Source organism: Eurosta solidaginis, chromosome 3 (assembly GCF_040869045.1).
Source record: "Eurosta solidaginis isolate ZX-2024a chromosome 3, ASM4086904v1, whole genome shotgun sequence".
In the NCBI taxonomy this organism is placed as follows: Eukaryota; Metazoa; Arthropoda; class Insecta; order Diptera; family Tephritidae; genus Eurosta; species Eurosta solidaginis.
In genome coordinates, this window is record NC_090321.1 from 261,194,750 (window position 1) to 261,218,703 (window position 23,954).

A 23,954-nucleotide genomic window follows, 5' to 3' on the forward strand; every position below is an offset into this window, starting at 1 on the left:
GAGCTCGAACTTTGTCAAAAGAGATATTAGAGCTTTTGATAGTCGACCTTTCGAATAATCGATTAGTCGATTAGCAAAAGTTGTTAAATAAGATAGTCACTAGTCGACTAGTTGTTTGCATTTGATTAGTGTTAAACTCAACTATGGGAATCGTTTTTTTTGTTGTTGTAAATTTTCAAAGAATTTTGCGATTTATAAAGAAAATAGCAGTTATTGTAAGCCAGCTTCAGATCCCATATTGTGTAATTTGCTTCTTTGGCATCAACGGAACTAGAAAAGAAATTCCATACCCATCTACGTTTTTTTGGATTTTTTTTTTTTTTGCAGCAAACAAATTAATTTTTATGGCAAAAAATTTAATTCATGAAGTTTTAAAATTTTATTTTTGATAAAAAATGAATTTAAGGTTATAAAAGCCCTGACAAAGTTGACGCATCTATATCCATATAAAACAGCTGATCCAGCCAACCTTATGGAAATCAATGTAATTGGTCAATGATGCCATACCATAACGCCCTATCCATAACCATACCATAACCAACCAATTGGTTTTTGGTTTTTCGCCATATCCATAACGTAAAAATATTTAAGTTGGTGATTTTATTAACTTTTTGTATATTTTGTTTATTGTTTTGGATACGTTTTGAATAAGAGACTTATTGTTTGTGGAATATACTCAACATTTTTTGCGTTTTCTTAATTTTTTATGAAAATTTTACGATTTTAGGTTAAGACACCAATAACTTGTGCCAATTGATATGGTTAAGTAAAAATACGGTTATGCCCATGGCGTTATGACTATGTCAACTTTGCCAGCCCTTAAGTTTTGAGTAAGGCCAAAGCCAAAAGTTCCTTTAGCTGTCGTTTATAATCCAGTGGCGCTATTCACCAACTTTTTTTTTAAAACATTTGAAAGTCATAACTTTGATTAACAATAATTTTAAGAATTCTGTTATTCACGAACATTTTTAAAAACATTTGATAGATGCAACTAAGTTTAACAATAATTTTGAAAATTCTCTTAACTTGTCAACCCTAAAATTCGACAAAATAAACCCAGCTGTTATCGTTGTCGAAAATTGGTAATTATCGTGGTCTTTGTTGATGTGGTTAACCTGTCGAGAAAGTTGGTAAAATTTAGTTACTAGCTAAAATACCTAAACTATTATGATTGTAAAGTTTATTTGTGATTGTTTTTTAAAGAAAATGGCATTTGAGTTTGTGGCGTATAGTTGCATAACGAAACTGCAAATAATGCAAGAGTTGTGGACCTTTCTGGTGAATACCATGCTGAAAATATATAAAATAATACAGTAAATGTTCAAATAACATAAATAACATAAAAAAAACTTAATATTGGTTAAAGGGCCCATTACTGATACTTAGCATAGACTTGACTTGGAGTAAACTTGGCAACTTATCCACGATTATGCTCCACTTATTGACATAAATGTCAATTTGTATGACAAAATGAAATGGAAAAAAACAAATGGCATCTCAAAATGTAAACGTCACTTAGAACTTACATAGAAAATCAAAATTCAACAGACTACTAAGTCAAGTTAAGTGCTGCTAAGTTTTGAGTAATCAGTAACATGCAATGTTCATTTAACAGAACTGTAAGTGACAGTTCTCAAGTCAAGTCGAGTCTATGCTAACTATGAGTAATGGGCCCTTAAGCCCTGGCAAAGTTGACGTATACATATCCATATAAAACAGCTGATACAAACAAAATTATGGAAATCAATGTAATTGGTCAATGGTGCCATATCATAACGCCGTAACGTAATTTTTTTGAGTTTTCTTCATTTTTATGAAAATTTCACAATTTTTAGGTTAAGGCACCATTAACTGATGCCAATTAGTATGCAACTACTTTTCATGAATTCCTTGTAAAAATCCTTTTCCTTGAAATTAAAAAAAGAAAAATTTAGCTATTAGTAAAATGTCCTACTTCTGTTTCAATCAAATTTTATGGTACGACAGAGAATTGTACAACGATTACGACTTTCTTGTGAACTGCCTAAATAGGTTTAAGTTTTATATAAAACGTGATCTAATAAAATCTGTTATGCGAACACCATCTAAATCAAGAGTTATTTCCATTTCTGTGACCATTTACTGACTAATCCCAACAATACCCATACGGGACTAGTGTGGATGAATTACAGCACATTGTAGATGAAAATGGGTAATCGCGGGTCACTATCTTTAGGGCGGAGTCGCACTTAATTATCCCAACTAAACTCATAATGCACTACATAGTGGAGATCAATTATTTCCCACTGGAGACGAAAGTGCTTAATCGCTATCTTTAGTGATGAGTCGCACGATTTCTTGCAGTGTTACTACTGTCTTGACCTTTTGCAGAAGCTCTTGACCTTATTATGTAATATTCGATGTATTTTTTGCATATCTATGGCTTCATCAAAACAAGCGTACATTAATTAAATGGGGGGTTGCCGTTAATCGATGGACTATGGGTGAATTAAATTTTTGTTTCTTTTTTTTTCAAATTTAATTTCTGCTTAGCTGTGCACTGATTTACATATGTAAATCTTATCTAAACCGGCTTTACGCATTGTTGATTGCATTTGTTGAAAATTTAATTATCGTATTATTTAGGGTGAAGCGTACAAGTGGGTGGTTACTGGCGCAAATATTCGTGCACTAACACAATGAAACCATTGGCCGGTATCAGCGCAATAATATTGTTACGAATATTAGTAACACTAAGGGGTACTGCCATCTCTAAGCCGATGCTAAGCAGCGCCTTGTATGCACATCCATAAATCAATCATTATGTATTTACATAAACGAATCAATCATTATGTCTACGCATACGTACGTACACGCAGCGGAGAAGAGATGCACAAACACATGCAAATATCTTATCTGAGATGCTCCCGATGCAATTGTAATTGCGGAAGTGTCGCTCACAAATACGCGCGCATATGAGAAGTTATACACGTGCATCTGTAGTTATAATTATATGGCAGTAACTAAGTAAATTCTGGAAGCGCCTAGAAGATGCAACGAGGAAATCACAGTATAAAAGCACCAAAGGTAGAGGCGCTACATTCAGTTTCAATTAAGCACGCTATCTGTCGGGCAATAGTAGATTTAATTATTGTGAAGTACTTTAATAAAGGCCATTTTGCATTATTAAATATTGGAGTTATTTATTCAACAGTTTAGTGATTCCAACTTAGCAGAAGGTTGCAAATAAGAGGATTTGCAAGTAAATTCGTTACAATATAATGCAATTGAGCTTTTGTTTTGATTTGGCGCAACTCAATAAGTGAAAGAAAATTCAAAAATTTCGAAGTCCTATAATTCTGCACTTTTCATAACTTCTGCCAATATTAGCTATACATACACATATATATTCGCTTACTTTTTTAATTCAATTAAAATTAATTAACAAAATGTATGATAGTGTAGTTTTTTTTCGTGTTTTTTTGCAGGTTTCATGAACAAAACAATTGTTTACAATAAAGATAGACTGCTAAATGTGATAGGGAGACGTCCAGTCGGTGTACCGTTAGTAACTATTTCAAATCATCATTCATGCTTCGATGACCCAGGGCTATGGGGTGAGTTATAACTAGATAATTGCATATTTTTCATTGTTTGTGAATGTATATAAAAACTAGAGATGCTACAGACCTTCGACTGAGATTCTAAAAGTTGGGAACATCTGACTAGCTGGACATCTGTAATGAAATTCTCTGGGGTTTTAAATAGTTACAATTGCCTAGTGTGCCGTAATTATTATTAAGCTAGAGTTAATACTATGTTTACACTGTACCCAACCTCTGTGTTTGGGAGTTTTTCCTAGTTGGCATAAAAGATTGGCAAACACGGAGTTTTGTGTTTGTGGAAACTTAGTAAAAAAACTCCAAGGTAATGGACGCGTCGTTCAAAGATTGTGCCGCAGACGTTCCCATCAGATGGGCCGTAAAGGCGGGACTGCAAAGTGTCGAAGAGCATATACAGGTCTTACAACCTTAGATTAGCAAAGTAACTCATACATCTAAAAGAGAGGACTGTAGGCTCATTATGGGTATTCTTACTGGACACTGCCTTATGGTGTCACATTCTTTTAAAGTAGGCTTTGTCAGTGGTAGTACATGTAGGAAGTGCGGGTTAGAGGTGTAATCGATCGAACACGTTTTGTGGTTGTGCCCAGCTATAAGGAGTGACACAGCTATCAGATTTAGAAGCAGCAAGTAGCATAGGTGGCCGCCGTGGTGTGATGGTAGCGTGCTCCGCCTACCACACCGAAGATCCGGGGTCCACGCCCCGGGAAAAGCGACATCAAAATTTTAGAAATAAGGTTTTTCAATTAGAAGAACATTTTTCTAAGCGGGGTCGCCCTTCGGCAGTGTTTGGCAAGCGCTCCGAATGTATTTGTGCCATGAAAAACTCTCAGTGAAAAATCATCTGCCTTGCAGATGCCGTTCGGAGTCGGCATAAAACAAGTAGGTCCCGTCCCGCCATTTTGTAGGAAAAATTTAAAGGAGCACGACGCAAATTGGAAGAGAAGCTCGGTCTAAAATCTCTTCGGAGGTTATCGCGCCTTACATTTATTTTATTTTAAGTAGCATAAGCAAAATTTCTGCTAACACTATGGACTCATTCAGTCTATGTGGGTCCTCAAGAACCACCCAGCTCAACCTAATATAGTAAAAAACGATAATCGGCATGCAGGTTATGAGCGCAGAGATGCGGTGCGTATGGAAACATATTTTATTTCCTCCGCAATGAAAACCAAAGACGAATACAGCGCAAGGTAAAAAGAAAACAAATACCTCAAGTTGTTTTTTTGGACGAAAGGGATGCACCTATTGTGATTAGCTAGCGTTTGACTGAGTGTAGACCCGCCCCGCAGCGTCACCAAATTTTGGACATACTAGCAATCTGCGAGCCATCCCCAAAAACTTTTCTCAAATACCACTGCCTCTCTCTACACAACAGGTTCTCCATCAGAACTGCAGAGTGATGATATCTCTACTCTATGGAGATATACGGATTGCTCCAAGCTTATAGCCAATATGGGCACTGGTACCTACTATGAATAACTTTTGTTCTCCTTAAGTACAAGGCAAGACTAACAGTCATAAAGGAGGCTGCTCGCAGGCTTCTATTTATCCCACGTCCGTGGCAATTTAAGCTGACAGTCAAGCAGCGACTTCTTAAAAGGTAGCAATAGATTGCAGGTAAACACACCGGCTTCTCGGTCCACCATGGTGATGATGTGGGTCTTTGGTCACAGTGGTGTACCTGAAAATTGTGTTGCTGATGAGCTAGCAAGGAAACATTAATGCCCAAAAATTCTACGAAAAATCAGGCTTATACGGAAGGTTTCAAGACCGGGCAGAAAGCATTTCTGTAGGTACCCCTATTTGGAAGTGGAGGAAGGGGAGACCTTCACTGAGTTGAGAGGGACAAGTGAAGAAAGACTTGAACTTTCTTCGTGCTACTGGTAGGCGCCATTTCTCGTGAAATGCGGCGTCGAAATCTCCTAGGCGGATAGCCGTCCAATTAATGAACAATGACACTCCTATGAATACTATGTGCCGGCTCGTCTCTGCCTCAGCTCCGTTGACTCTAGGTCAATATTGAAAATGCAATTGACAACTACTGACAATACTATTAAAATTTGCATTAGCCTATTATTTTTTAAAAATCTTTCCTTTTTCCAGGTGTACTACCAGTCAAATATGTTTGTAATACATTCAAGATACGTTGGTCAATGGCAGCGCACGATATTTGCTTCACCAACAAATTTCATTCTATTTTGTTTATGTTTGGTAAGTTTTATCAAAGGAAAGGAGATAAAAGTGAGTTAGAAGAGAGAAGGTCGAGGCATAGAGAAGGCCCAATGACGACTGCGCGTGGAGGGTCAAATCGCTAGTAGCGAATTCACATCTGTACCTGCTCGAAGAATATTAAAAAAATATCACTACCAGTGGTTTGATGGTATACTGATTGCTGTATTTGTTGCGTCGAGCCTCCTCTATACTTCAACCTTCAAAGAGCATAGAACAGAAAGAGAAGTAAACATCGCTATCATGTTATTAGTTCACGAGCAGGGAATTCACCATGTGGTAAAAAAATTAGTCTGAAATTTATGACGAAGGGCCTGTGTTAATCGGTGTATACTGTAACGAATTTTGGGGATTTTTGATTATTATGCAACTTCTGCTAACGTTCGAATCGCTGAAATGTCGAATAAATAACTCCAATATTCAGTATTGCAAAATGGTCTTTATTTAGACTATGTACTTTGGGAGTACTTCGCAATTATACTTCACTTAACAGTGTATCTTAATGAAACTGATTAGTTACTCCTCAGCTTGCGCTGCTTTTATACTCTGTTGCATCATTCGCATATTTCTCCTAAGGTCTAGACTTTTCACGAACATGGAACAGTTTTATCGCATACTTGGTTATTTAGCTATATGCGTGTGTATGCGTGAGCAACAACTTCTGCTCTTAGCTGATGACTACATGTGTGTATGTGAGATATCTCTTCACTTCGAACTGCTGGTTATGTGTGTGGAATATTCTTCGTTACTTTGTACATAAGTGTGAATACTTGTTTTAATGTGTACATGTACATAAGTGTGGCTGCTTGTTTTATTGTTGTTGTGCATTTATTTAGTAGCAGCATATTGATGTTAATATTCGCCACAATACTATAGTGGGAAATCTTTTTATTATGGTGATAATTTTCCCAATAGGAAACTGCAAGGTCGCGGATTTTTTTCACCTCATATCTTTCAAAAATTTCCATGCCAGGGGGTCAATTCACGTTCTATGAAGTGATGAAGTGAAAAAAAATCATGCTCGCTGAGAAATAAATTTTTTCATTTTATCACATCACTTTTTCATATTAGGCGATTCGTGTTTTTTGCAATACTCGTTGTGAAAATCTAATAACGAGCACTGTGGTGAGTAAAAAAAATAAATGATATTTTCTGTCAAAAAAAAAATTAATTAATGAAGTAAATATTTTCAACTTTTCAATAAGAAAAGAAGTAAATCACCAATATTCGCCTTTGATTTCTCACCACCGTCTCGTCACTGCATCGCATTCCATCAGGATGTGTTCTGCAGCCTCATCTTCGCGATCACAGAATCGACATAGGCTACTAGACGATATATGTAGCTAGTTTATCCATGTGGCTCTTTAGCATGCAGGGACCTGTGAGTATGCCTGTCAAAATTCTAAGGCTGCTTTTTGGGAGCTTAATCATAGCTTTATATCGCTTATCCTCCTATCCTGGACTTTCGCGCCAGTGTTGTTCTCTGAGGCACGCTTCTTTTTGCCTGAACTCTTCCCTTATTGTGTGTGATACTATCGGTATGATGGGCTCTGGTCCTATTGGCTTTTCCGCTGCCGCCAACCTGGCAAGCTCGTTACCATCCACTTCTCTGTGTCCAGTTACCCAGGCTAAACGGATGGTGTTATTGGCCCCTAGACTGCTTAACCTCTCTACGCACTCAAGGACTGTTGACGATTTAATCTCAACTGAAGATAGTGCCTTGAGTGCAACCTGACTGTCGCTGAGTATAGCGATTCCCTCGTTTGTATATCCCCGCTGTAAATTTATCTCTGCACACCGGCTCGTGGCGCAAACTTCGGCTTGGAAAATGATCGGATATTTTCCGATTGGTAGGGACATTTTTGTTCGGGGGCCGAAGATCTCCGCTCCGGCGTCTTCGAGCCATCGGTGTACCATATTATAGTGTGTTCCTGGTGAAGCGCTTCAATTCTGGAGGTGTCCTATGTAAATTTGTTCCCCAGCTCTATTTTGAAGCGCTTCTCACACTTAATAGCTTCCTCGTCTCATCACAGGGAAGTTGGATGAGTGGAAACTGCTCCTTCAGCTTCTCCATGTTCCGTGATTGTATCACTTTGCCTCTTCCGCATCCCTCTTTAGCTATGTTCACTAAAGTACTCCTGGTTGACTGCTCAATTATTATGTGTTATTTTAATTTAAGCAGCACCTCTATTGCCGCCGTCGGCCATGTTCGCATAGCTCCCATCCATGGATGAGTCCTCTTCCCCATTCCTCTCCCGGGGAATGACTGGGCTGAAGGTTGCAAAGGGAGCAGTTATCGGCATACAATAGTCCGTCCTGTCAGGGATGAAGTCGAAGGCTAGAGTGTCCAAAGTCAGAAAGCCCATAACCCATGTCAGTGGAAACCCTACTAAATAATAAACAACTTTTTAAAGAATTTTGGCAATTAGTGCGTCTAATTTATTATTTGTTTCTTTATGGGCATTTAGCATCTCTTTAGCGTCATTCTTATGGCTCTTCCTCTTCTCCATCTTTTTATATCCCTCCCTCTCATTCTCCTTCCCCTCGGTCTCCCCCTCTCCCTCTCCTCTGCCTTTCTTTTCCCTCTTCCTTTCCCTTTTCCTTTTCCATTCCGTTTTTCTTCTCCTTTCCTTCCCCTTCTTTTCGTTTCCTTTTTCCTTCCCCTTTCCCTCTCTATTTCCTTCTCCTTTTCCTTTCCTTCCCCTTCTCCTTTTCCCTTTCTTCTCCTTTACGTCTCCGTCCCCCTCTCCTCTTCCATCTTTTTATCCCTCTCCTTCTCAGTCTCTCGTTCGCCCTCCCGATCTCTTACTCTTCTCCATTTCCCTTTCCCTATACTTTTTAATTTTCGTTTCCGTTCCCTTTTCCTTCTCCCTTGCCTTCTTCCTCTCCCTATTCCTATGCTTTTTCTAACCTTATCTGTATTCTTGTATCTATTCTTATTCGTCGGATAGGGACCATTCCCAAGAAGTGGGTTTACCTCGAGTGGTATGCATCACTACTATATATATATTATACTAGGAGAAAATAAAATATATGGACTATTCACGTTAACCTGCTTATCAATTTATTTGTTTTAAAAAAGTTTTCTGTTTAATATATTTCATTTTTGTAATAGAGTAAAAAAAAACTAAATGAGCTGATAACCTGATAGGATCACCAAATGATCGAAATTATGCAGAAAAAGCCACGAAATGACCCCGACGGTATCGCGGACGGATCCCGAAAACCATCCAGAAACGCTCCCGGAAGGGTCTCCAAAGGGTCCCAAAAAAGTCCCGAAATGGCAACGACGCGATTCTAGACTGATCCAGATAACCACACAGAACTGATCCCTGAAGGGTACCCAAATGATCCCGAAATAGTCTCGAGAAATTTCCGAAATGACTCTGGCGGGCTCCCGAATGGACCCCAAGCACCATCCGGGAAAGGTCCCTAAATTTTCCCGAAATTAACTCGATGTGATTCCGGACGGATCCCGAAAACCATCCAGAAATGATCCCGGAAGGGTCCCAAAATGATCCCGAAATGACCCCGACGGGATCCCAGAAGGGTCCCAAAATGATCTCGAAATACTTAATTACTTAATTGGCGCTTAACCGTCTAAACGGTTATGGCAGTCCAACAAGGCGCGCCAGTCGCTCCTCCGCTCCGCCAACCGGCGCCAATTGGTCACACCAAGGGAGTTTAAGTCGTTTTCCACCTGGTCCTCTGGGCCGCCCTCTACCTCTGCTTCCATAGGCGGGATCCGATAAAAACACTTTCTTGGCCGGAGCATCATCTTTCATTCGCATAACATGGCCTAGCCAGCGCAGCCGCTGCGTTTTAATTCGCTGGACTATGTTGATGTCTGCGTATAGCTCGTACAGCTCATCATTAAATCTTCTTCGGTACTCGCCATCGCCAACGCGTAGAGGTCCATAAATCTTTCGAAGAACTTTTCTCTCGAACACTCCCAAAGCCGCTAATAAAAGCTTTAATATAAATAAAACTATTGTTTTAATAACAACCAAAACGCCATATATATTCTGTATACATAAATTTATAAAAAAAAAAAAATAAAAATAAAAATCTAAAGTTTTTTTTTGAAACTGAGTCGAGAACTGTGCGTGTGAATGTGCGAATTTTCACCGATCAGCTGTTAGTTGCGCTACTTGGTAAAATTTACAATGGACAAGACTACCATGATGGTTAGATGGTACTGATTACAGTTTATTTATGTATATGTTTAAGTGACTAATGTTTTTGTTGTTGTTTTATGTTCGTGTTTTATGTTCATGTTTTCGATACGAAATGCAATAGTGTAAGTGCTTCTTGTTAAAAATTGTTTACTTATTTAACTATCTGTTAATTTTAACTTCTGTTTGTGGCAGGGATTTTTTAAAATAAATACCCCCCTGAAGATTCTAACAAAGATTAGCGAAACGTTGGGAAGATAGTGGAATAATTTAGTTTTATTTGCACGCTGGACTTAGATCAGAAAAGCCTGTTATGATAAATTTTATTTAAAAAGAGAATTGATCGGAATATACAATTTATACAGAAATGATGCCTGAAGGATACCGAGAATGTCCCGAAATAACCCCGACGTGATCCCAGATGGATCCCGAAAACTATCCAGAATTGATGTCTGAAGGATACCGAGAATGTCACGAAATAACCCCGACCGGATCCCAGATGGATCCCCAAAACCATCCAAAAATGATCCCGGAGGAATCCCCAAATAACCCTGACATAGTCCCGAAAAAGTCCCAAAATAACCCCGATGGGATCCCGGACGGATTCGGAAAACCATCCAGACGGGATAAAAAGTATCCTATGTCCGTCTCCTGGTTCTAAGCTACCTCTCGTACCAATTTTCAGCCAAATCGGTTCATCCGTTCTTGAGTTATAGTGTAACTAACACCACCATCTTTTATATATACAGATTTTTCACGGTCAAATTCAACGGTGAAAAATATTCGTTAAATGAAAAAATTTTTACAATAAATATCCCTTTTTTTGAAACTGAAAAACATATCAGATGAAGTGGTGAAAAATACTTTCACCTCACAACTTCATAGAACGTGAATTGACCCCCAGGGTACTTTGCTTTCGATTGTAGTCAAATTTATTTGTGTCATAGTGAATTATTTTTTAGTGAACTGACAGCACGAAAGTGTGTTTTGACTACTGTCATTGGTCTTTGGTTATACCAAGATAAAATAATACCAGACATGTGAAGTCAGTAGTATAACAAAAATTTGACGGCCCTCATAATCCGGTCATGAATTTTAAAGTAGTAGGAAGGGAAAATAGTTGGTACTATTTTGCTACGTTATAATAAATTAGTAATGTAATATGCGGAAAAAGATAAAATCGATAGATCACATGAGAGTAAAAGTAAGAGTAAGGGTAATATGAAGGCTAAGAATAGGGATAAGATTAAGAGTAATAGTGAGAGTAAGACTTGAATAAGAGCAAGAGCGGGAAGAGTAAGAGGTATACTGGAAAACTTAATGCTGCAGAAAAGTTAAGAAGCAATACTTAAATTAATAAGGCGAGTATTGTTTAATGCGACTCCAATTTTTAATATTGTCTTCACCTGTCTGGTTTATTGCATCATAGGTTACACCAATAAATTATCTAATCAATTATTGAATACAACTTTTTTTATTTTAACTTTTAGGTAAATGCATTCCAGTGGTGCGTGGCATTGGCGTTTATCAAGATGCAATCAATTTATGCATACAAAAATGTGCACTTGGCCATTGGGTGCACGTCTTCCCCGAGGGCAAAGTTAATATGACTAAAGAGCAAATGCGTCTAAAATGGGGTGTGGGACGCATTATATATGAATCGCCATGTATACCCATCATATTGCCCATGTGGCATGAGGGTATGGATGAGGTGTTGCCCAACACAGAGCCGTACGTTTTGCAATGGGGCAAAAGAGTGACACTAAATATCGGAGAGCCTTTGGATTTGAATGGTTTTATACAAGATCTGAAAGATCGTCAAGTGGCTGAGCCGGAGGCGAGAAAACTAATAACGGATAAAATACAGGATGCCTTTTATGTGAGTTTTATGTTTTATGGAAAAGCATTCTAAGTTCATATGCAAAAGAAATTATTTGTTGTTTGTGTTTCTTTTTTCGTGTTGCAGCATTTAGGGGAAGAAACGCGAAAACTGCATAGCAAGCGGCTATAGTAAATAAGTAAATTTTTATTTTTGTTAAAATTAATTTAGCTAATATAGATACATATATATATACGAGAGACAAAGATAATACATATTTTTAGCTAATGTTTAATTAGTTATATAAATAAAATTAACCTAAAAGTATATAAAAAAAGCTATGTATAATAAATAACAATAAACGAAATTTTAGTTCTTGCAGTTAACGTATAATTAATACCTACAGTACCTATCCATTTAAAACCTGTGTGTAGTTGTTAAGTTTTCTAGTCTTATAATATAAGTTTGAACACTAGAATGTAAGAAGTTAAAAGAATGGACAATTGAAAAATTTGAAATAAGTGGTTCCACAACAAAACGTAATAAGTGCACTTAAAATAGATTTTTGACATACTCAAATTCTCCTTTTTAAGATCTAATTATTATTAATTTTTCTAATGTAATAATTGCGTTTAGCTGTAAAAAAAAAGAAAATGATATAGCTCAATATCTAAATTTTTTGCATGGCTCGTCACCTAAGAAAGCCAAATGGTTTTAAAGCATTTGAATTCTTGGACAAAATATTTTGTATACGTTTCTTAAATAACATTCAGTCTGAGGTCCGGAAATAAACAGTTTCCACAAGCTGCAAGATCACTGTAGAGTTTTTCAGGCGGAAGTAGTAGCCGTAACCAAAGCAGTAGAAACACTGGGAGGAACAGGAAACTGCGGCCGTGTCAACCTTTATAATGACAGCCAAGCCGAAATTAAGGCAATAATCTGTCATAGCATAGCATATAAAAGTGTGTTAGAGGTAAGCTATCCTTGGAAAGAATAGGGGTATGGAGAAGCATACATCTATATTGGGTCCTAAGGCATAGATGAGAATGAAAAATCGGATGAACTAGCTAAAAAACGCGCATCGCTTGAAGCTTGGTCTGTAGATGTCCCAATTAGATTAAAAAAAGGCGTGACTGACACATAATCGACCAAGCGAGAAAGGTGTTGAACCAAGCGCCGAGCTGTAAAGTGTTGAAGATGTTGTTGTTGTTGTAGCGATAAGGTTGCTCCCCGAAAGCTTTGGGGAGTGTTATCGATGTAATGGTTCTTTGCCGGATACAGATCCGGTACGCTCCGGTACCACAGCACCATTAAGGTGCTAGCCCGACCATCTCGGGAACGATTTATGTGGCCACATTAAACCTTCAGACCATCCCCTCCCTCCCCACCCCCAAGTTCCACGAGGAGCTTGGGGTCGCCAGAGCCTCGTCTGCTAGTGAAACAGGATTCGCCGCGGATAGGTGAGGTTGACAATTGGGTTTGGAGAAGCTATATATTGCGCTGGCAACCTGAAGGGTTGCGTTATACGGCCCCTTGAATCTGGTATTTTAGTCGCCTCTTACGACAGGCATACCTACCGCGGGAATATTCTGACCCCCTAACCCGCTGGGGTAAAGTGTCGAAGATCATGTATAGATCTTACAACCTTAGAGAGAGGACTGTAGGCACATTACGGGTATTCTGACTGGATACTGAATTCTGGCTTCACATGCTATTAAATTAGGCTTGGCCAGTGATAGCAGATGTAGGAAGTGTGGGTCGGAGAAGGAAACTATTGATCACGATTTGTGCGTGCTCCTGCCCTGCGCTTGCAGGCTAATACTCCAGCTATTAGAAGTGATTCAGCTGTCAGATCTAGAAAAAGCAAGTGACATAGATCCCAGAAAGCTTTTAGTATTTGGCAAGAGGGCAGATTTCTTTTATTTCAGTTTGGTCGTTAAACAAACTAGTGGTAGCATGTGAGGTCCGATACTTAACCTAACCTTCAGTCTAAGGTAGCAATTGTCGAAAAGAGCGATAAGACCGTTGGATTTACAGGCTGTCATTAGGCATTTTCAATGTTTATTAATACGTTGTAATCATGTTTCCGTCAGTAGTGTGATAGACATTTGGTTTTATGAACGGTAAGTTGAACCAAGTGCCAAATAAAATAAATATTCTAACATTTTAAGGAATGGATAGGCGAATTCAGTACCAGGTGTTGTTATCCCACCAGCTGATTGCTTCTTCATAATAATTTTCCATACAACGTCTTGTGCAACAATAGGTTAGTTAATTGAAATCAATGACAATTTTTTTTGACTTAATATTCTTCTGCACGGCGATTTGGTTGAACTCGCTTTGCCACGAATCCATAAAAGGTGATGGCAAAACTAGTTCAATCAATTCGCCGTGCAGAAGAATGTCAAGTCAAAACCAAGTTTCCATTTATTTCGATTAACTGACTCATTGTTGTACAAGGCGTTGTATGGAAAATAATCAAGAAGCAGCAATCAGCTGTTGGGATAACAGCACCTGGTACGGAATTCGCCGTATACAAGGCATTGTATGAAAAATAATCAAGATGAATCAATCAGCCGTTGGGATAACAACACCTGGTATTGAATTCGCCTCGTACAAGGCGTTGTATGGAAAATAATCAAGAAGAAGCAATCAGCAGTTGGGATAACATTACCTGTTACTGAATTCGCCTTCATAACCATATCTTTAAATGAAATATGAATCACTGTGATTCCGCGGTAGTTGGCGCGATTTGCGAGACCACCTTCATTGTGGATTAAGCAGATCCAATTTAAAATTCCATTTCCATGCATACGCTTTTTCACCTATATTTTGCATGCAAGTTCACGTATGCGCTCTATAAAATGTTCGCCTTCGTGTCTGAATAACTCGGCCGGTGTCCCAAGTTTTGCTTTTTTTAGCCGGCATTTTTCCGTTCTCATTTAATCTCGTTCTCGTTTGTCGGGTAGCAGATATTATATTTCGTCATCGGGGATTGGAGTATCGGGTTCTACGTCTCCCTCGCTTTCTAGAAATGAAGAGAAATTGTCAATTCACTATTTTTTTTAGTAGAATTCAAAAGGAAATTGTTTATGAACCTCTAAATGAGTTTGATCTATAACTGACTATATTTTTACTATTTTTAGGCCCGGTTTTCAGTAGCTAGTTAAACTAAGCTTAAACTAAGTTTGCTAAAGCTCTAGTCAAATTTAAACTCCAGTTAAACTACTCAGCAGTTTTCCAGTCACAGTTTAAGGCCGCCTTTGGGGTTGGCTATTTTGTGCGGCAACTTTGGTTTCTTTTATTATCTAGATAATTTGTAGATACGGCAACAGCTGGATTTTGTTACCCAACAAACATGAAAAATAACTTTCTCCAGCGAAATATATAACTAGTTATTAGTTCCGGAGGTGCTATCCAATATCATTATTTAATTATTTTTAAACCAGATAATTCTCGAGTTCATATCCAACTTCATTCTCCAATCACTACCAACCTTTGAGAAATTTTGTAAAATTAAGAGTTTATCTCCAACGTCATTAATATTTTCCAATTATTATTCAACTCTCGAGATTTTGAGAAATGCAAATGAATATTCAACACATTTCTCTTGTTTATATCCTACACTGGATATCGAGTTGAGGTGGAGTTGAAAAAAATCTTCAAGGTGGTACCACCAAAAACAGCAGTAATGAAGCGTAATTAATCAAAAATAAATTATATATATTTTAATCATATTTTCGTGAAAATACTGTAGTATGAAATTTTACATGTGAGTCCAGTTAGAGAACCACAAGTTGTTAATTAAATTTTTTCAGCTTAAGTTATAGCATTTTTTGCTTTATAAAAAATCCCTTTTTTGCTGAGTACGCTAAGATTTTCGAGTTGAGTCACTGTTTTGAAACAACTCTTGAGATTTTAGAAGTAGGCTTAGTTATCAACATGAGCTCTCATGATACTCAAGCCCAAATGCTTGTTGGGTATATTCGACGCCATTTCGAACGAACGCAAATAACTGATAGGTTAACTAGAGTTTAACCCTGCCAGGTCGGCCGCTTAAGCTCAGCTTAAAATTCAGTTAAAGTGTACTGAAAAACTGCAAAATAAGTTTAAGCTTAGTTTAACGGGCAAACTGAGTTCACGTGTAAAGAAAAACCGGGCCTTACTATAACAGATTCAAATTAATGAAAATTAAGAGTCGTAAACCAAAAAAAGTGCAAAAATTAAAAAAAAATCATTAGCTCTTATTAAACTAAGTACAAGCATATAACCTAAAACATAATACTATAAATTGTAAAAAGCCAAAGTTAGTTTATAGTCGTTGAGAAAAAAAAAATTGTAAAACAGCTAAAAAAGATTTTTTTTATTTTAATATTTCAGGTGAGTAAGGAATGGTTCTTGAAAAAGTAAATTATTTGTTGCTTTTAAGTTGCCAGGTACATCGGATGTCTCTAGTTTAATCCTTGAAATCCGAGCTTGGCAGAATTTTCTTTTTTTGAGTGTTCCACTAAATAAACTTTTTAGTCCATGCGTCTGATGACTGAATTGAGTAATTTACCGAATTTTGTTGTCGTTAATTGTGAGCTGGGGTTAGATTCAGTAAGTGTGAGTTTTAAAATGTACACTCTTTCTTCATATAATTTAAATACAGCCCCTGGTTTATCCACTGAGAATGTCGTAGCTAGTAGTTCTTGGTTTTAGTCGGCACTAGTTGAATAAGTTGAAGAGTTATCATGATATTTTTAGACATGTTTTAGCAGCTTTGGCTTCTGTCATATAAAAGATAAAGACACTCCCCGAAAGTTTTGGCGAGTGTTATCGATGTTGATGGTCCTTTGACGGATATAGATAGATCCGGTACGTTTCGGGTAACAAGTACCATTAGGGTTCTAGCCCGACCATATCGGGAACGATTAATATGACCACATTAAACCTTCTAGGCCATTGAAATTTACCAGGAAAATAGCATTTCCTGTGCTTTAAAATCAGAGCTAACAAAAATAGAAAACAGGGACACCATTTATCAATTAATGTTTCTTTTTTTTGCAATAAGAAGTCAGAAATATCTGTATTTTAATTAATTGAATTCCGGGATTTGAGGATAGCAAGTTATCTCGGGAGTCTCAGGATCACGAATAAGGGTTCCCGGGACTCGATGTCTTACTCGTCCCACCCTCTTCCGATTGTAATAGGTTTCAGGAACAAAATTTGCGGCCTATAAACACAGTGTAAGAATGTCGATGTTCGATTATTTAGCTTAAAGCTTTATGAATTGGAATCGAAAAATTCTATCGTTTTGAAAAGTCAGAAAAGTTTTTTAAATCAATTTCGAGAAATCGGCGTAGACGAGTTGACATTATCGTTGTTTTATCTTGTCGGACAGAGATCTAACGTTTGACCGTAACATACCCACAGTCAATCACTGGACTTCAGATTAATTTGAGCATCGCCAGGGTTGAAACGACGCAATTGGTCACGTTCTCTCGTTAGAGCTACTGCCTCTGCACAAACACTTGAACGAAGATTCGGTCGTTAAGAAAGAATATGCTTTTAAAACTAACAAAAATGCGCAATATGCAAAAAGTTTCATCATGACAAAGCTTCATATCACATTCTCATACCATTTCTATAGAATTCTGAAAAGAACTTCGCCGTTCAATACCATGAACTGTTTTTTTTTTGTTACATTTCTTTTATTTTTACATTTCTTTGCAAAAATAGTGATTCACATGAGATTTTTAATTATAATTAAAAAACTTATTCCACCAAAACCACTGGGCATTGCTTAACTTGTTTACAATGGATTCATGACTCTGACAAGTAAACAAAGCACTTTTGTTTTTGTTTATTGTCAAATATAAACAAATTTTTTTGTTGAACACAAACAATTCAGCAACAATAAATAAACAGTACTCCGTTAACTCTGCGAATAAAGAATTACAATACAGAAACAAAAAAGTCCATCGCAGTGGAAAATTATAAAAAAAATGTAAATAGCATCATTAGTTCATATTAAATAAAAAATAATAAAAAAATAAAAAATAATTACACGAAATTTGTTTAGGGCTTTGCTGCAATTGCCACCAAATAATGAACAGGCAATTGTCCTGAATACACCAAATCGGAATGAATTACTCAGAGATGGACTGCCAACGCATACGAAATATACAATTTTAGGACGCGGGGCTTTTGGCATCGTTTTCAAGGCGATCTATCGAGGTAGTATATCAGCAAATTTCAAATGTTTTTATTTATTTAAAAATTATTTACAAACAATTTTTCGGAGATCAATTTTGTTTAATTTGAAGTAATTTTTTAAAGTGAAATGAAACAAAAGAGTGTACGAAAGCCACAAAACAATAGTGTAAAAATCGAGTGCTGAGTAGAATATCACCCTACTTCTGCAGCCGTTTCAAAAACGCCTCTTGAATAACGACCTATTTCAGAGCTTGTTTTAAAAAACGCCCTATCTGTGCTGTTACGGTGATACTCCACTCAGCCATCACAATGAAATCAGTTCATTGGAGTTTTATAATTAAAGTATTCTAGAGATTGTTGCTATTTTACTTCCAATAAGGTCAATCTGTTGCTGTAAAGATCGTGCGAAATTTGAGCAATACGAATGCGCAATCACTGCGCAGTGAAATGCGAATTTTGGGTTGGAATCATCCTAATATAATTAAAATTTTTAGGGTAAGAAATATAATACAGTTTTTATATCGACTGCTGAGTGGAATATCACCCTATTTCGGATGCCAGTTAGAAAACGAACTATTTCAGGATTAGATCTATAAACGCTCTAGTCGGTCGAAGAGCGCCGTATTGCCGAAAAGCCCTACCTAAAGTCAAAATGTATTTAATTTATGCTCAATAGGGTATTTTTGAATATAATTCTGAAATAGACGTTTTTCAAACACATTTTGAGGCAGCGTTCTTCAAAAGTTTTGTGAGATAAGGCGTTTTCACAGCTGCGCCGGATTGGGTCATATTCAACACAGCAGTCGATATACTATTTAGTTTCATTTGAAAAAACGTCTGCTACTTGCACCTATACTTTAGGTTGAAACTACGCCCAATTTCGGTATCGTCATAATGGAAAGGATTATGGGTCCAAGCTTACAAGAGATACTGGAAGTTACTCCCCTGCCACTGATACATCGAATTTTGTAAGTATTATATGTATGTAGTTAGTTTAGTCCAGCTGTTGAGGATTAAACCCTATATCCTTGCCCATCAGAAATCTTTTACCGATAGCGGTGTCAGTTTTGTATTTCAGGTCTTGTTCCATATAAAAAAAAAATGTTTCACGCGTTAGTACTATATACTCGAGAAATTCGATGAATCTATTGAATTGTATATTAAAATGTGCGAAACAAGCAAATAAATAAGAAATCAGTTAGGAGCCCTTTTCAAAGCAATATCCGCATCTGTTTGATTATAAACCGATGAGCTATCGATAACGTTATTATCGAAAACAAACTTTCAACGTCATGATAACTTCAATGGGAAATCGATATTTTTTCGATAATGAATCGGTTACTTTTTGTTAACATATCGATAGAACCTATAAAAAACCGATAGCTCATCGATAACAAATTCATAACACTTCGATAACCCAACTATATAAACTATATTAATTTTGTTCGCATAAAGGTAATCCGTACCGGCATAAACTAATCTAGATAGATATAGACTTCTATATATCAAAATGTTCTGGGCGAAAAAAGAAATTCATTTAGCCATGCCCGTACGTCCGTCCGTCTGCAAACACGATAACTTGAGTTCCTGGGCACTCATCTCAGATCGTTATTTAAAATGAACGAAATCGGATTATACCACGCCCACTTTTTCGATATCGAAAATTTTGAAAAACCGAAAAAGTGTGATACTTCATTACCAAAGACGGATAAAGCGATGAAACTTGGTAGGTGGGTCGATCTTATGACGCAGAATAGAAAACTAGTAAAATTTTCGACAATTTAAAAGGTTTGCAAGTTGTAATTTCGCAGTCGTTGAAGATATCATGATGAAATTTGGCAGGAACGTTACTCCTATTACTATATGTGTGCTAAATAAAAATTAGCAAAATAGGATGACGAACACGCCCACTTTTTAAAAAAAAATTTTAAGTCAAATTTTAACAAAAAATTTAATATCTTTACAGTATATAAGTAAATTATGTCAACATTCAACTCCAGTAATGTTATGGTGCAACAAGATACAAATATGAAAGAAAATATCAAAATGGGTGTGGCTCCGCCCTTTTTCATTTAATTTGTCTAGAATACTTTTAATGCCATGTCGAACAAAAATTTACCAATCCTTGTGAAATTTGGTAGGGGCATAGCTTCTATGCCGGTAACTGTTTTCTGTGAAAATGGTTGAAATCGGTTGAAGCCACGCCCTGTCTTTATACACAGTCGACCGTCTGTCCTTCCTCTTGGCCGTTAACACGTTAATTTGATCAAAAATCGATATATCTTTACTAACCTTAGTTCACGTACTTACCTGAACTCACTTTATCTTGGTATTAAAAATGGGCGAAATCCGATTATGACCACGCCCACTTTTCGATATAGAAAATTTCGAAAAATGAGAAAAATGCCATATTTCTATATCAAATGCGGAAAAAGGGATGAAACATGGTGATTGGATTGGTTTTTTTACGCAAAAAATTTATAAAATTGGTGTGACACCTACCATATTAAGTAGAAGAAAACGAAGAAGTTTTGCAGAGCGAAATCAAAAGCCCTTGGAGTCATGGCAGGAATACTGTTCGCGGTATTACATATATAAAAACAATTAACGGTACCCGACAGATGATGTTCTGGGTCACCCTGGTCCACATTTTGTTCGATATCTCGAAAACGCCTTAACATATACAACTAAGGGCCACTCCCTTTTAAAACCCTCATTAATACTTTTAATTTGATACCCATATGGTACAAACACATTCTAGAGTCACCCCTGGTCCACCTATATGGCGCTATCTCGAAAAGGCGTCCACCTATAGAACTATGGCCCACTCCCTCATAAAATACTATTTAAATTCATTTGATACACATGTCATATAAACACATTCCAGGGTTACCCGTGATTCATTTTCCTACATGGTAATTTTCCCTTATTTTGTCTCCAAAGCTCTCAGCTGAGTATATAATGTTCGGTTACACCCGAACTTAGCCTTCCTTACTTGTTTTAAACTGTATTTATATTATTTCATATTATTTTACAATAAAAATTTCAGCATTACACAGGACATTCTATCAGCACTTTCCCATTGTCATAGCAGAAATTTACTACATCTTGATGTGAAACCACAAAATATTTTGATATACTTCGTCGGCGCACAACTAAAGTACGTATCGCTTTCGCCTCACTTCCGTAATCGGCAGTATGTTTGTAAACTTTGCGATTTTGGTAGTTCATTACATGCAGATTCATCAACAAAAGGCAATGCGCGGGTAAATATCACAAAAACCTTTGATAATACTAATTAATATGGATTTTATATATGTATATACATACATATCCAGGGCACAATGCGTTACATGTCCCCTGAAGCATTGCGTGAGGAGCCACTTACCCCACACGCTGACATCTACTCACTGGGCATAACAATGTGGCAAATGAAACACCGTCGTACGCCCTATCACTGGATCGCCTGCAATGAGGTGGTGGCATATCAGGTAGTCAAAAATAAGCTACGACCCGATAGCACAGCTCACGTCAACGCCATCCCAAAAGGCGCCAACACCTGCAAAGCGGCCGTACGTCCAGCGGCTCTATTACAGCATCACAATTGTCACTGCGCCAATTTAACTGCCGATGAAATTACGTATCATTCATTGGTACATTTGACAAATGTAATAAATCGCTCGAAAAAACCAGAGGAACAGTTACGCTTTTCTGATTGCGGTGGCATGGATGAGCCACACCAGAGGGCTGAGCAGCGTCGTCCCTTTGCCTCATTGACTGCAAAAATGAATGTTATGCGCAATTTAAGCGGCGAATTGAATTGTAACACAACCAAATCACCGCAAGCCTTGCAGGGTTCTCCCATGCAACAGCAGAAGGTGTCTCAAATGGAAGTGAAGGGGCAAAAACAACAGCATATTAAAGTTGATATCGGCAATTTGTTGGCTTTATTTCAGCGTAGGCAGTTACATGATCTCGAAAAAGAGCAACGTTTTGAAATGATTTGTAGAAAATGTTGGTCTGATTACCCAAGCATTCGTCCGAGCGCCCGCTCTTTACAAGTTCAAATATTCCAGTTGTTGGTAATGAGTGTGGGATCTTAACGTTAATTTTAAAATTTATTTTAATGTTAAATTTTATTAATATTGATTTAGTTTGTAGAATTTTAAAATTGTTCACTATAAAAATAAACTTTTACTTGGTTTTTAAATCAATAAATTTTCTATTATTTGCAGCTTTCATTCTGATAAAAAAATTATTGAGAAATAATCAAACTAAGTATCTGGGGGACCGAGCTTTGCTCGGCAATCTTCGAGTATGCTGCATAACTTACTTTGTTCTACATGTCACCCTTAATCAAACTCTACTTTTTTTATATGCACATACATATATATTTTTACTTACCAATATTTGATTCCCTTAAAAATAGATTTCAAAAACATATCAAACACTAACCGCAAAGTGAACTGGAATGAAAAATTTGAAATGGGTAATTCCAGCCTATAGTATCTTCATGCGCCGAATTATTAATTTCAAAACATTTTTTAGTTATACACTATGAAAGTCTCACAATTTTATTACATTCGAAAAACTTGTAAATTTCACGAATGACAACTATCAGTTATGACAACTATCAGTTAGTTTAATTAAATGTCAACATACTTCCCTAAGCGCCATCTGTTGGTAAGTAGTTAAATTATTAGATGTCGTTTTCAAATTGAACATATGCCTGTAGTGTTCAACGGTAGAAAATTACCTTGGTAATCTGTGAGAAATTTCAATTATTCATTTCATATTTGCCAAAAATATGCATTTAAATATATTTTGCTAGAATTTGCCACGGTGCCTTGATATTGCATTTCAATTTTATTAGCGTGTATGAAATTTAGAAAATTAAGTCGAATCATGTGTTAGATTTTTTTACGAAGATTTTTAACTTTAATGCTCTCCTTTAAAGCTTTAATAGAGTATGAGTAAGTAGAGTACTATTTCGTCTAACTACCACAACCCTAAATGGTAACCCTACTCAAAATATCCCTATTGTAACGCGGAGCGAAATACCTTTCGTTTGATACCCATATCGGCATATGAAATTTTTTTTAATTTCGTATAGGTGGCAACCCTAAATGGCAACCCTACTCAAAAATGATCCCATTGTAATGCCTTTCGTTTGATACCCATATCGGCATATCTCATGCAATTTTTTTTATTTCGAATAGGTGGCAACCCTAAATGGCAACCCCACTAAAAAATGTCCCTATTGTAATGCGGAGTGAAATACATTTCGGTTGATACCCATATCGGCATAACATGCAATTTTTTTTAATTTCCAGTAGGTGGCAACCCTAAATGGCAACCCTACTCAAAAATGTCCCTATTGTAATGCGGAGTGAAATACCTTTCGTTTGATACCCATATCGGCATATCTCATGAAATTTTTTTTAATTTCGAATAGGTGGCAACCCTAAATGGCAGCCCTACTCAAAAATGATCCTATTGTAATGCCTTTCGTTTGATACCCATATCGGCATATCTCATGCAATTTTTTTTTATTTCGAATAGGTGGCAACCCTAAATGGCAACCCCACTCAAAAATGTGCCTATTGTAATGCGGAGTGAAATACCTTTCGTTTGATACCCATATCGGCATATCATGCAATTTTTTTTTAATTTCCAGTAGGTGGCAACCCTAAATGGCAACCCTACTCAAAAATGATCCCATTGTAATGCCTTTCGTTTGATACCCATATCGGCATATCTCATGCAATTTTTTTTAATTTCGAATAGGTCGCAACCCTGCTCAAAAATGTCCCTATTGTAATGCGGAGTGAAATACCTTTCGTTTGATACCAATATCGGTATCTCTCATGAAATTTTTTTTAATTTCGAATAGGTGGCAACCCTAAATGGCAACCCTACTCAAAAATG

The 23,954-nt window shown here is 37.0% G+C and overlaps 2 protein-coding genes across 24 annotated transcripts in view; both read left to right on the plus strand.

Annotated features, from left to right (window-relative positions):
• Taz (tafazzin, phospholipid-lysophospholipid transacylase) overlaps positions 1-12,482 on the plus strand; it is a 34,704-nt gene extending 22,222 nt beyond the window's left edge. For 18 of the 20 annotated variants that reach the window (XM_067776152.1, XM_067776151.1, XM_067776153.1 and 15 more), the window contains 4 exons: positions 3,468-3,596; positions 5,709-5,816; positions 11,500-11,888; positions 11,976-12,482. In XM_067776152.1, the coding sequence (XP_067632253.1) occupies positions 3,468-3,596; positions 5,709-5,816; positions 11,500-11,888; positions 11,976-12,020 (671 nt within the window). In that variant the 3' untranslated portion in view covers positions 12,021-12,482. The remainder of the gene's footprint in view (positions 1-3,467; positions 3,597-5,708; positions 5,817-11,499; positions 11,889-11,975) is intronic. The other 2 variants (XM_067776165.1, XM_067776171.1) reach the window with 2 other exon arrangements.
• Positions 12,483-12,635: 153 nt separating this feature from the next.
• On the plus strand, positions 12,636-22,254 carry Mos (Mos oncogene). Of its 4 annotated transcripts, XM_067776148.1 has the most exons (7): positions 16,828-17,817; positions 17,893-18,047; positions 18,406-18,521; positions 18,888-18,994; positions 21,076-21,186; positions 21,253-21,292; positions 21,365-22,254. In XM_067776148.1, coding segments are annotated over exons 1-7 (1,296 nt in total). In that variant the 5' UTR covers positions 16,828-17,815; the 3' UTR covers positions 22,130-22,254. The 4 variants fall into 4 exon arrangements, with proteins under 4 accessions (XP_067632250.1, XP_067632251.1, XP_067632249.1 ...); XM_067776149.1 differs by lacking the exon at positions 16,828-17,817 and adding an exon at positions 12,636-16,208 and having other exon boundaries at positions 21,076-21,292; XM_067776147.1 differs by having other exon boundaries at positions 16,838-17,817; positions 21,076-21,292.
• The last annotated feature ends 1,700 nt before the right edge of the window (positions 22,255-23,954 follow it).